This window comes from Chiloscyllium plagiosum, chromosome 13, assembly GCF_004010195.1.
Source record: "Chiloscyllium plagiosum isolate BGI_BamShark_2017 chromosome 13, ASM401019v2, whole genome shotgun sequence".
Taxonomy (NCBI): domain Eukaryota; kingdom Metazoa; phylum Chordata; class Chondrichthyes; order Orectolobiformes; family Hemiscylliidae; genus Chiloscyllium; species Chiloscyllium plagiosum.
Genome location: NC_057722.1, coordinates 47,967,526 through 47,982,565, shown reverse-complemented (window position 1 = coordinate 47,982,565; position 15,040 = coordinate 47,967,526). Strand labels below are relative to the sequence as shown.

The following is a 15,040-nucleotide window of genomic DNA, read 5'->3' as shown; positions in this document are numbered from 1 at the left end:
TTTTAGAGCACTCATCCATATTACACAGAAAAGATATGCACAATTTAAATTACTGTAATATTAAAATGCAATTCAATTATTACATCTTAACTAAATTACTCCAATTTTTGAAGTCATTTGTTATTTGGTATTTAGAAGATTGTTAAAAATATAGTTAAACTTTTTTTTAAAAAAGAGTTGCCTTCATTTTCGAACCACATTTTTGTTTCATGCTTACAAAGGACGACGTGAACTTTTTCTTGGCATGCTAGTACAACAGGTATTTCACACAAAGAGGAACTGGTCAAATAATTCATAATGCTTGACTTAGAATCCTTGCACGAACCCTGCAAGCTGGAAAGCTCATCACAGTATTTATCACAAGTTTCATAAAGGTTATTACAATTTGCAGACTTGCAGTTGATTTTTTGATTTTAGCTACCAGTCCAAAGGGAAATTACATAAGACTCTAGAATATTTGCTACACTTGATTCATATCCCATTATTCACTTATGTTTAGCAAGCTTAGCAGAGTTTACATAACTTGCATCTTTTACCTTCCTTATCAATAATCTTATTTTTCAGAATATTATTGCCACACTTTCATAAATCAGTTGTTCGGTTTATTAGGTGTGGACTTGTTGGGCCGAAGGGCCTGTTTCCACACTGTAAGTAATCTAATCTAATCTAATCTTATTTTTCAGAATATTATTGCCACACTTTCATAAATCAGTTGTTCGGTTTATTACAATACTCAGCTCTCCTGTATATAAATTATACTTAGAAGATATAATGTCATTTATCGGAAGAATTCTAAAGGACAGTTGCAGAAAATCCAACTATGTAATAATGTTACATTGACTCACATTTAGGTATGCGATGGTCCTGTGTAATCATAAACAACAGAGTTCAAAAACTAACCTCAGTAAGAAATAAGTGACATTGCAGAAATAGAAATTTGTATTGTGAGAGCATTAAAAACCATAAGGTAACCACTATTTAAGATGGAATAATTTGAAACTCCGTGGTGGCTGTAAGATCATCCAAGGCAATCTTTTGTATTTGAGCCTTACTTTTAGCACCACTCACCAAATGCTTCCTTTGAAATAAATATTAATTTTAAGAAAGACTTAAATGAAATAATTGCTACACTACTGTCTGTATTGGCACAAAGCAATTGAAAGCTAAAGACTGAATCTTGAAAAATGAATTCTCGTTGACGACATGATTTGAGGTGAACAATAGGAGCAGCAGATATCTTAATAGATGGGCTGTCTGGTCAGTAGTAAAACCAATTCAATATAATTCCAGAATGCATGTTCATACAACTTAGTTTGAAGCAATTTGATTTTGAAATGTATGGTAATAATACCTCATGCAGTAAAAAGTTTAATATGTAATAAGAACCTGTGCAAATATCAGTAAAACCAAACCTGAAACAAGGCCAAAATTCACAGGAATAAAGTCTGCCTACTGAGTTTACGTTGTGTTTCTAAGTGCAAACTCTAAGCATTAAAAGGGCTGACTTGTACCCAGGAATTAGCAATTAATAAGATGGTGGCAGTGCAACAGTTTGGAAACTTACTTTGCACATCTATTTGTGACTTTAAGCTTACCTAATTATTCAACAGTAATTGTTTCCCCTATTGGCTAAAAAGTTGAAATAGCAAAGTATAGTAGTTAGCTGTCGGTTTGACAAAGATGTAGTGAAAGTAACAACTGAGAAAAAATGCAAAAATAAAGCAGTAATATTAGCAATTTTTATACGAAGAAGAAAAAGTAAACCAAATCACATTCAAGTTTGGATCAGTTTCTACTGTGGAATGACAGTTACCTCCTAATTTAATGTGATCATGCAAAATGTATTCAGTTGTCAAAGGAATCGGGCAAATAGCCAAAGAAAGATTCATAATTCACGAGGTATCATGGATAAGCCAAGCACATAAAGATTCTGCTTAGGAATGCCTTTCTAATGACATTGATATAAAAGATAAGTATATCGGCAAAGAGTAGCAAAAAGAGAAAATTAATAATAGGGAGAAAGAAACAAAAGATACAAAAATCTGCAGTCCATAATTGATTCAGTGTGCACAAATATTATTTAATGAACACAGAAGAAGAAGAAAAAAACAGCATAATACCAAATTACTGAAAGTGAACTAATAAGAAGAATTGGATCAGTAAATAACACACAATATATTAAATTTTCATCCTCATTCACAAGGTGTATGTATTTCATCTATTCTTAGTGTCTGTGCTTAATTGGATAGATTTGAATGATATAGTTATTTTCTTACATTTAAAGTAAAATTACCATTTCACAGTATGTAAGATAATTAAAAAACACACCATACATTTGATAATTAGATAACTAATTTGTATTTGTTTCACTTAATATGCTAATTTATTACAAATATATTATTAAGGCCTGAATAGGTACCTTGGTTTTCTCAATGTCTTTAAAATCAGATTCATTTCTGTAACTTTATTTGAGTAATATTTCCATTAATCACTTTATAAATGACCATTCCAAATCTAAATTATGTCAAGACTATCTATTACATGTATTTTTTGTCACAATAGTCTATAGTAGACATTTAAGCAAAGAAGATCTTCTTTGTGGAATAAAAAGTGAATACAAATCTAAATAGTTAAATCGTTTTTAGATAGAACTGTATTTCAGCTATAATGGACAGAAATGGAATGAAAAGATTTTCAATGCATAGAGAATACTCAGTAGTCAGCCAAGAGTAGAAAGAAATACAAGGTGTAAAGACCATTTCAAAGAAATACAGACGAATGGACACATCGGTAAATGAAGGATTATAGCACAAGATCCATCATATTGATCTACATTATACATTCTGTAAAAAAAAGGTGCATTTTTCAATGAAGAGCAGTAAATGCCTCTCATGTCTGGATTGTGTATAGAATTTCTTATTAAAATGTGAATTTATGTATTAATTGTAAGCTTTATGTTTTAATTGTAGATTGTACATTTATACGAAAGTACAGACTAAATGCTAATTCGTGTAAACATATTATTAGAAGGGCAACACGAGTTAGAAACATAGAAGGGAGGATGTCCTCAAACAAATTTGGAGAAAAAAACCTCCAAAGAAAATTAACAAATTGCTTGGATATGAGAAACAGCAATACAGTGTAGTTGTCTATTATTGAAAGGTACCATCCAGTTAGATTGCTATTCAAGCTGTATCTTATTTTTTTTGCAGTATTGTCTGAGAAACTGCACAACTATTCAAAGATTGCAGTGGAGCACTTTGTCTCCACTGGTAAATCATGCTTGCAATAAATGAAATGCTCTTGCAGAACCTAGATGTTGCCACCTATGATTGTTAGTTCACATGCTAAAGACACCCAGAGAACATTTATCTTACCCTCCCATCTCATACAGTAATTTGTTAAAATCATCAATGGCAAGAAGTCACCTTTTACATCCTCACTTAATCATTAGAATACAGAGGTAACATTATACTAATTCTAAATTGAAAATTATAGTGTTAATTTTCTGCTCTTAAAATCCCTATTAAAGAAACAAACATTTGAGTTCATTAACTTTTGTAATTTGGAAAAGAAGGCAGGCATTAATCTATGACATTAATCTAGGATGGTGGGATTTCTGAATAATATTTTTTTCTACTGTATAGACAGGATAAAGGCACATTGGAAGTTGGCTTCTGGCATAGTATAGAGCTCTTTGACTGTTCCCAAGAGGGTTTCTTTTAGGCAAAAATAATCATCATTACTTCCATCAAAATCTTCTTATGGACTTTGCTATTGTTTTGCTTTGTATTAAAAAATTATTTAAATCAAATTTTGAGTGACTGGACAGTGTGTCTTTCACAGATGTGTATGTGTACATGCTCAAAGCTTGGGAGGCATGTTAATTCATTACCCCCATCAGCATGAGAAGAACTCTTGGAAGTGAGATAGGCAGTAGGTTAACTTCAGCAAGTTTCCTCTTTCAGTGTAAATCATTATTAGATCATGTGTGGACTGAGATAAGTCATTTAACAATATTGTTACTCATACTTCTCTATTCTTGAATCTTTCTGCTGGGAGATTTGCCTTGTTGAATTTATCCTCAGACTTCAACATTTATATCAGTGACAAGAAAGGATTTTGTTTTGGAATGAAGACACTAGCTGGTCAATTGTAGTTCAGTTTATTTGTGAATCTGAATTCTGATGTTTACCAAAGTACTGGCTCATCCATGACTGTATGTATACAATGGTCTACGAAGGCCTGTTTCAGTCAACTAACAGCTGTTAGCTTTATAATTATCTTGAATGTACATAGATTGAACTAATTTTTTTTGTTTGTACATTCAACTGTTTTCTCTGTATCATTTCACTTGCAACTATATTTAACATTTAGAATTTCCTTCAACAATATGGCCCAGATATTGCAGTCAGAGATAAAGTAACAACACTTGCTGTTTAACTTGAAGAAAGTTGCCCTCAAAATTCTAGCAAGCTTTGTGCTTTGAATTTTCTCATTCTGAATCTGGAATCAAGGTAAAGGGCTCTCCAGCCATCCAACAGCAGTGATGTGATCCAATAGTTGAGCAGTCAATCATATTGGAGTATTCAAACAGTGGAAAGCAGGAAGTAAAATGCACTATATTTTCAATGTTTACATTTAAAAATGGCAAATTAGATGACTGGGACAAACAAATAGAATTAAATTTAAAACTGAAATATCACTAACAAATTTCTTTTTAAAAAAGGCTAAAAATTGCACTTGATCATTATTGAGACATTTGATGTTACACTAACATAAAATTAGTTGTTCAGTGATAATGTAGCTGTTCAGCACTATTTATAAACACTATTAAAGATCCAGTTACATTATATCCAACAAGGTGCGAATTTTCTAGAGATTTCTACAGCACAACTAACAGCTTAAAACAGGAGGTTTTCATCAGTTCAGTGATTTCTATTGGTTCACAGTCTGTGGAGACATCAATAGCATACCCTTGAATCATGAACAGCAACTTCTGGATCTCAACATTTAACTGCACACGTGCAGGCTCCCAAAGCTGCAATTTAAGGTGAGTAATGACAGCAAAACTGACTGTTTCCCTAATTATGACTGCAAAACCCAAGCCAGGACAGTACAGTATCCATTTATCATGCAGAATATACCAGTGGTGCATACTTGAGGAAAATTAATAAAGGACATAGGTTTCTTTTTCTTGAAGACTTGGTCCCCTTATGGAAATAACAGCTCACCTGCTCTGACAAGAATTCAAGTGGTGGGAGAAAGCCAACACTTTAGACTTAAATGAAATTGGACTAACATTCAAATTGAAAGGCTTTGATTTACAGTTGGAATTCATATGTAATTTATCCTGTGTTAATTTTTGATCAGAAGCTGTATTGCTTATAATAAGATACAGTAGCCTATAACTCCTTCACTGGATACACAAGTTATGAGGTATTAACATTGAAACATACCTGCTGCGGTGGAATAATTTTCATTGAAATAGGCATTCTAACTAGTGCAGAAGTTACAATGGGAATATTTTAGCATGGGTAGCAGCTTTGCCAAACTACTAGCTGCTGTTCAAACAGCAACCTGATTCAATTTCATTAGTAGAATTTACAACTGGTAGGCAACAAAAGACCATATGTATAAAACCTTCGAAAAAAAAACTTCCTTACATTATTAGTCAGAGGGCTCTGTATGTTACATAGCTATGAATAGAATAATAATATTTCTTGAAAATTAGCTGAGTGCAGTCAAACAATATTCTGGACCAGACTGGTGCACAGTTTCTATGCAAAACAAATTGCACATTAATACAGCTCATCCTATGGACTTATTTCACTGGCACACTAGAATGTTTGGGTCAGACACAAGAATTGGCCCCATACATCATTTCAACACAGCATATTCCCACAGTTCACTTCAAATGTCCAATTGAAATGCTGAAAATCCATTTCAAAAGAAATTTGAATGCATCACCCCAGACGATACAAGCTTATTGCGTAAACACTGGACAAACCATGTTTTGATATTTTCAGGACATAAACTGCTGAGAAATAAGTCCACATATAAATTCCTACTGGACGTGAAATCATTTTGTTAACTATCAAACACAAAGACTCAACACAATTACTTTCAGACTTTAGCTTATCAATTAATAGATTAGGTTTCATTCTAGTTTGAATAAAAGATATTCATTAACATATGCTGACCAGAAGAAAACTCCAGAAACTTGCCAGCAAGACGTACAATCAGTGCTTTTAAGGTCTATCAACTTGAAATTAGTCTATTGTTTAGAAGTGCATCACAATTCCCAACACTTCTGACAACAGCTAAAAGAAAGATTTCATTTCCTCATCCAAAATCAAGTGCATTAAATGTGAATAGTGCAGTTATTTTGAGGCAATTTGTTCCCTGCAAGGCTTGTTCAGTGTGATTTGTCATCTGTGTCTGACGGACTGGATTCACGAGGAAGTGTAAGGCTCTCCCTTCTGTCCCACAGCTTGTGAATCTCTGTGGTATCTGACTCACTGCTGCTATTGCCACTTTCCCTGAAACTAGCCAATGGTGGACGCATCTTCACCCCTTTTGATGTGACTGATCCTTCGATGGCCTTTCTCAGCTGAAATAAATTGAAGCAAAGAGAGAATTGAAAGCGATTTTTTTTTTTAAAAAAACAATCACCTACTCTACAAGCAGGATGAGTTAATGCAAATGGACACATTTTTACTAAATATTAAGAACATTAGAAATGAAAATAGGAGTAGCAGCCATTTGTGACTTATGAATTTGTTTCTATTTGAGTACCACTTGTTTGTTAATACAGGGTAACATTTTTAATTGTTACCTTTTGATGTCATCCTTTGTGCAGTGAAAGGTTGAGTTCAGTGTGCACAGTATGCTAATACATGTCATGAAACATACAGGCTGCATGCCAGAAGCCTGCATTTGGAAAATTAAACCTTACGCCCATTTTATTAGCTTAAGAAATATGTTGAGCATTGTTGCATGAATTAAATATTCCAGTGTTTAGTTCATTAGTCTCTTAATAACTGCCTTGTGATGCAATGTCTGAGATACTAGTGACACCTGTGCTCCACATGGAGGTATTTTAGACTACAAATGCAAAAATAAATAGCAAAAACAAGTTTTGGTGCCATTGTAAATCATAATTCTTAATACCTCAGGGACATTCTACAATTAAGTTTACTTCATAAAAAGTAACTCGTGTATCATATATTATGATTCCCTTCACACCCTTCAAATGTATGAACAGTAATAAAATTTGACTCTTTTCCATAGATAGTTCATTGTCAATTTGGCATTTGCATGGAAGCGTGAACATTTTTCTTTTCTAATAGGTCAACACCATAAAAAAACTATTTTTGTTAATTGAAATACTCGCAAAGAAATCTGAGGTGGCTCAGCTTGGGTCACTGAACATTAAAAATTCAGCTTAGCACCCATACCTCTTCATGGTGAACTAATAACACCAAGCATCAATCTTTCCCAATTATCCTGGATTGGAGTCACAGGGAAGTGTAAAGACAAGAAATGTCACCTGATTTTTAGTTATGGGGGTTACAATTCAGGGTGTGCCTACACCCAGTTAGAAACAAGGTGGGTAACCCACAAAATTAATCTATGCACCTCAATCCCATGATTGTACAGTGACCCCTGCATAGCCAGGATGTCATGTTTGTGTACACATCCTCTGCCCATATCTGGAGTCCAAGCAGCATTGGAAGGAAATCATGTGCCATCCCTTTTAAAAGGGGACATTCCGATAAAATTACTGTTGGAGGAATGCAAAAAGAGCTGCATAATCATTTTTTGTCATTCAGGGATCAGGTTTTACACATCAGGAGAAGAGGAGTGAACCTTGGGATGGTAACTCAGGAGACTGGAATGTTGATGTAAAGTATAATTCTGAGACCATGGCTATCCCAACTTGTTAATTGGCTAGTCCCGGGACAGCTCTCCCAATTTTGGTACAAGTCCCTGATGGTAGTTAGAACAGTATCTGGGTATGTCCTTGTCATTTCCATTGTTTAGGCCAATGTTGGGAGATCAGTCTCTGTTTCATGTCTCTGGATAAATAGTTGAGATCCCTGGATTATTAGTCCTACAACGAATGCACCATGCAGGACCTAATACCCCACTCTGAAGTTGCTTTGTTAAAGATACTAAGTAAGTGCTTAATGCTGTATGCTCAATATTTATGAGCACATTGAACCTATTAGACTGCACTTTACAGCCTTCTGGCAGTGAGTTTGCAGGCAGAGGAAGGGTCCATGAATTTCTCGATATATCAAGTCAGCAGCCTAGCGCCCTGTCTTGCCACAATATCAAGCAGTGGGAAGAGTGTGGTTAGGGGCATATATCTGTGTACTAATTAAGGCACATAAGTGCCCAACTAATAGCCTGTGTTTACCACCACTGGGATGTACCCAGTGGAAGGAGAGGTCCACACCAAGCATCTAACTTAACAACTTAAACGTGCTGTCCTTTAGCAACAAGAATCATAGTATCCCTACAGTGTGGAAACAGGCCAGTTAGCCCAACAAGTCCATACTAACCCTCCAAAGAGTAACCCATCCAGACCCAATCCCCTACCCTTTTACACTGCATTTTACCCCTGACGAATGCACCTAACTTACACATCCCTGAACACGATGGGCAACATAGAAGAAAGTGACTAGAGTTGAGAGTGTAGTGCTGGAAAAGCTTGCAGCCTCATTCCTGAAGAAGGACTTTTGCCTGAAATGTCGAATCTCCTGCTCCTTGGATGCTGCCTGACCTGCTGTGCTTTTCCAGCACCATACTTTTGACTCTTGGCAATTTAGCATGGTCAATTCAGCTAACCTGCACATCTTTGGACTGTGGGAGGAAACCGGAGCACTCAGAGGAAACAAGGGTGTGGTTGTTCCACTCTGTTCTACAAGATAGGATTGTTGGGTAGGCTATCCTTTTGATTTTACCTCCTGTATTTTGTTCCTGCTATCCATTCTACACCTGCTCATAATGAAACAGCTGAGATCAGGAAATGTTGGGTGTTAAGACAGCAATTCTGTACCTGACATTTTCTGACTGAGAATCAAGTTTAAACAGGAATCTTCTCTGCACTTTTTACTGCAATTCTTGAACTTCATATTGCCTATAAAATAACCTACCTCTTTAAGAGCTACCACTCCTATTAGCTTTCCAATGCTGGTTACATAAGCATGGTTAAGTCCCAAGAGAGAGAACATGGTGTGAGTCTGAAAAGAAACAAGCATCTTTGATCAGATAGTTGACTGTAATTCAATATTGCACTTAAACACAGTGATTCAATTATCTGTATTTTAAAACTCTTTGATAAATTTCATTCTCAGTTTTGCAATATTAAAACAATATTAATGTTACATATTCTTTACAGTACAGTATTAATTATTCAATGTCCTATTCACATTGTCAGTAACAGTTGGTACAAAGATTGTGGTAATATCATTTTGGGAGGAAAAGGAAAATCTCCTTTCATGAGAAAGTAAAACTCTTCAGCCAGTATTCCAAAAGATGAAAGACAGACTCTGATGTTTTGGACATATAGTCATTTATTATGATTAACGTAACTAAATTAGGATTAACTCTTACTAATTTTTACTATGAAGAGAAACAGCACACTCTAACTTTATAAATGTTGATTAACTAGCTATGGAATCCCAGCATGATGTGTTCTCATTTTGACTTTCAGCATTTGCACACTTACTTCCTCAAAGAAACATTGATAATTTTACAGGCAACCTGCAGTTGGGAAAGCAGAATAACTATGGCACAAAACCATCAGTGCTATGCCCAGTGCCTGCCCACCTACATTGTGACCTTCTAAACAGTGGGTGATGCACAGGGTAGGTCGCATCCCTGTAGACCAATTGAAGCCCTGAAGTGGGCAATTATTAGCCAATTCCTGGAGATGGACAGAAGTCCCACCTCATTATTTAGAGGCGGTCACCTGAAAAATGAAAGCAGGCCAAGCTGGGGCAAGTGGAGGCAGGCTCTGACCCAACATTTATACTGGGATGAGGGGACCCTGCCCTCAGAGCAAAATCCAGTCCACCGGTTGAAATATATATGGGATGACTGACTGTCATTTTCAGGATCTTGTGTTGATTACAAAATAAAAGACCAGACCTCAAGTAGAAATTCACAACATTCACGACATTCCACATCAAATGTTAGAATTTATAACACTGGTATTCTATAAAGAATACTCACAGCTCTAACTGCTTTCACAGGTATGTGCTACTACTCTTACACAAGTCAGGCTACCCATCCGTCCTCTTCTAGGAAATAAAGTGATGTTGTGTATTTGGATTTTCAAAGGACATCCAGTAAGTTGTCAAATCAAAGGTTCTTACACAAGACAAGAGTACATTGTAACGGGAGTAATAGATTAACATAGATAACAAAGAAAGAAAAACAGAAAATATGAAACTCAGAGAGAAATTACTGCAGAATTTCAGTTTTGAAGAACGGTCACTAGAGTCAGAGATGTACAGCATGGAAACATACCCTACAGTCCAACTTGTCCATGCTGACCAGATATCCTAATTTAATCTAGGCTCATTTGCCAGCATTTGGCCCATATTCCTCTAAACCCTTCCTATTCACATACCCATCCAGACGCCTTTTAAATGTTGTAACTATACTAAACTTTGACTTTGCTTTCTCTGCACAGATGCTGCCAAACCTGCTGACGTTCCCCAGCAATTTCTGTTTGAGTGTAGATAAAGGATTGTTCAGCTAAACAGAAATAGTGTTAGGACAAATGAGTTTGTTTCACATTGAAATACTGTAACCAGAAGTATGTAGTTTACCACAGGGATCAGTGCTGCGACTTCAACTATTTACAATCTATATTACTGACCTAGATGAAGGGTCGGGTGCATTATAGGTAAATGTGCCTATACTACAAGGACTGGTAGGAAAGTAAACTGTGAAGACAGAAAGAGTTTGAAAGAGAACAGATTTATTGAATGAGTAAGCAAATTCTTGGTAGCAGGTGTGTAATTTGGGAAAATGAGAGGATATCCACTTTGGTGGGAAGATCAGAAAAGAAAAATATTATTTAGATGGCAAGCAGCTGCAGGATGTTGCAATGCACAATCTTTGTACATGAAACATAACACAGGTCTAGCAAATAATTAGAAAAGCAAATAGAAATTTGGCCTTTATTGCCAGTAGTTTGAGAATAAATGCGGGAAAGTCTTCCTACAACTGCACAGTGCATTGGTGAGAGCACATTTAGAGACATGTGTACAGTTTTGATCTTTTTAAGATGTGTAGTGATATTGGAAGAAGTTCACAGAAGTTTCATTAAAGTAGTCTGCTTCTCAGGATGAGAACGTTATCTTATGGGGAAAGGCAATGATGGTTGGACTTACACTGAAGTTTAGAAGAATGACAGGTCATCTTATTGAAACATACAGTTCTGAGGGAGCTCTGCAAGGTGCCTGCTGAGATAATGTTTCTCCTTGTGGGGAATACAGAACTAGGGGTACAATTTCAGAATAAAGAGACTTCCATTGAAGGTGGAGATAAGGAGGAAATTCTTTTGAAAAAGCCATTAATCTTTGGAATTCTCTTCCTTAGACAGCAGTGGAAGCTGGGTCATTAAATACATTTAAGGCTGAGTCAGACAGATTTCTGACATACAAGGAACTTGAGGGATATGGAGGGTGTTCAGAAATTGAGTTAAGACTACAATCAGATCAACCAAGATCTCATCGAATGGCAGATTCCATGTGTCAAATGGTCTACTCATACTCTAATTTCTTATGGTCTCTACCAGGGAAATACAGTAAGCTGAACAGAGACAGGAACATAGAACATAGAACATAGAAGAATACAGCGCAGTACAGGCCCTTCGGCCCTCGATGTTGCGCCGATCCAAGCCCACCTAACCTACACTAGCCCACTATCCTCCATATGCCTATCCAACGCCCGCTTAAATGCCCATAATGAGGGACAGTCCACCACTGCTACTGGCANNNNACCATACCAGTCAACATCCTGGTAAACCTCCTCTGCACCCGTTCCAGTGCCTCCACATCCTTCCTATAGTATGGCGACCAAAACTGCACACAATACTCCAGATGCGGCCGCACCAGAGTCTTATACAACTGCAACATGAAAAATAATGTTGATCTCACTTATCATCATAATGAAAGCTGTATGGTTTGATAATGCTATACCACATTCTAATTAATGGTTAATATTGATGGTGGCAATAATAACTTGCCAGCAATGTTTATTTAGGTTTAATTCTGTTAGTTTGAACAATTAATCTATTAATCTTTTTAATTTTAAGTATTGAAACTTATAAATCACCATAATATTGCAAGGCATATAATATTCTCAAATTAACTGAAAGAAGAAAACATATCCCTCATGTTTAAGAGCACTTTTGCCTCTGCTTTTCTAATATTGCTACTTATTAAAGCTCCCTTTAAATGAAAGGATAATGGCTAGATTTTGTGACACCAAAATGAATAATTTTGGGTTTAATGAATGCGTTAGAAAATGTTTTGCACTTTTATTTCAGTGTTTCCCATTGACAATATGTTGATGGGTTAATCTTAGCAGTATAAAACAAGTAGATCATCTTTAATAGACAATTCATAGAGTTCCCTTCAGCTGTAAAATACATTAGAAATTGTTTACTCCAGATTACGTTTGTGAGAACATTTTGGCAACAGAAGTGAACAGCATGATTTAAACCGAGTTCTTCCCTGATGAAATAACAGGTGGCATCAGTGGCATAATGGAAATGTCATGGGATTAATAACCCAGAGCCCCAGGTATTGTGGGAACATAGGTTCAAATTCAGCATGGCAGCTGGTGAAATTTAAATACAAATTCAACAATTCTATTTTATTCACTCATGGGACCTGGTGTTGCTGGCTGGCCAGCATTTATTGCCCATCCCCAGTTGCCCTTGAGAAAGTGGTGGTGAGCTGCCCTTTTCAACCACTGCAGTTTATGTGCTGAAGTAGACCCACTATGTTCTTAGGGAGTGACTTCCAGGATTTTAGCCCAGTGACAGTGAAGGAACGGCAATATATTTCCAAGTCAGGATGGTAAGTGGCTTGCAGCAAGCTTGCAGGTGGTGGTGTTTCCATGCATCTGCTGCTGAAATTTTGAAATGATGGTGACCGTGAAATGTCATAAATTTTCATAAAGACCCCCATGTGACTCCCTTACAAGGTCTGGCGTACATGAGATTCCAGACACACAGTAACGTAGTTGACTCTTAATCATTCTCTGAAATGGACGGTTAATTCTTAGCACACCCAACCCATGCATGCAAGACCCAAAACATGTGCCCAACATTAGACGTGATCTGTGCTTGGCAACATTAGTTAAATAATCCTGAGCGCTAAAGATCCTGAATTGTTAGGTTGTAGTATGTCATACCTCTGCTAACTGACAGCTACATATATTAATATACCAATCCCTGGTATTTACAAACAAAACTAACATGATCATGGGTGGCACCTGTTTCAACTTAACCAAACAGATGACGGCTATTTTCTGGTTAATTTCTTAGGGCTATGCCTTGACTAATCAGAGTCAGCAGTTAGAATCTTGTATGGGTCTGAATAATGTGGGCTATGGCAGAACTAGACAACCATTGTGGCAAGGACCATCGCAATGTCAAGATCATCTCACTCCACCTTTTATGCATTTCACAAGCTGCATTGTGGGCATTTGGTCAGCAGGAGCAAGATGCCAATTGACAGCTATTATTGCTCATTAGAATTCCTGCTAATGCTAGAACTCACCTCAGGATATTCAGACCAGATTTGCCAAACAAGCAGGATGTTGGGAAAACTCAACAAGGAAACCATAGTGAGCATTTGGCCAATTCAACTCACCCCAAGGGACATACAATGGGCCAGGCTGTATCTCCTGACTCTTCACTTGCTGTCATAGTTCTTGAAGCATACCTTGATGCTTACAGAATCCTTGCCTTGCCTTGGTGAGCTTTGCCCTCTTAGCCAATGATAGGTTTGTGTTACTGCTGTCCTGCATAGCCTTTCAAAGCAGGCACAAAGCCAGAAAAGCTCATCATAGCTCTGAGCAGGCCTCAGTCAAGTCAAAAGGATAGCCTTCACTCAGGGGAACCAGATACAAGTGCAGTAACAGTAAGGATCCTCTCCTCATTAGATACAAGGAACTAAATGATGGGCAGCACACCACCCACCCTGACTCTTTGTGCCCTATTGTGGGCTGTCTTTTGTTCTAGAATGAGAGATGAAAGTAGCTAACACAGCTGTTACTTCTGGTGCAGATGGGGAAGTACTCCAGGCGAGGGGTAGGCAGTGCAAAGGTATGTGGGGTTCATGGTGTTAGGGTAGGTGAGGGTGAGTGGGGAAGATGTTCTAGGTATTAGTGGTAGTGGTAGACCATGACCCTTGGTGAGACGCATGTACAGTGGCAGAGATAGAATGAGTGCAAGAGAAAATGGTGACAGTTATACTGGCAGAGTGGTGAAAAGACATTGATCTGCTTCCTACAGTGCCAGATGGAAAAGACTGCTTTAATCCAGGTGGGAAATTTGGACCGAGCTAGCATGGTCTGGTCACCATGACACCATATGAAGTGGAAATCCCATCACTGCACTATTCCATCCAGTGGTTTCTCCACATACCTTGCCACATACAGCAATACATGGCAGCTCCAGACTGCTGGGGCTTGTCTGGGTGCACAATTTATAGAGTCATAGAGATGTACAGCATGGAAACAGACCCTTTGGTTCAATCAGTCCATACCGACCAGATATCCCAACCCAATCTAGTCCCACCTGCCAGCACCTGGCCCATATCCCTCCAAACCCTTCCTATTCATATACCTATCCAAATGCCTCTTAAATGTTGCAATTGTACCAGCCTCCACCACATCCTCTGACAGCTCATTCCATACACGTAACATCCTCTGCGTGAAAAAGTTGCCCCTTAGGTCTCTTTTATATCTTTCACTTCTCACCCTAAACCTATGCCCTCTAGTT

General features: G+C 37.2%; 1 protein-coding gene across 2 annotated transcripts in view; it reads right to left on the bottom strand.

The window, feature by feature from the left end:
- Positions 1-705: 705 nt before the first annotated feature.
- Positions 706-15,040, bottom strand: part of clcn2c (chloride channel 2c) — a 611,909-nt gene continuing 597,574 nt past the window's right edge. For both annotated transcript variants that reach the window (XM_043702310.1, XM_043702311.1), the window contains 2 exons: positions 9,165-9,251; positions 706-6,613 (listed from right to left, as the gene is read on the bottom strand). In XM_043702310.1, coding sequence (XP_043558245.1) covers positions 6,419-6,613; positions 9,165-9,251 — 282 coding nt within the window. In that variant the 3' untranslated portion in view covers positions 706-6,418. The remainder of the gene's footprint in view (positions 6,614-9,164; positions 9,252-15,040) is intronic.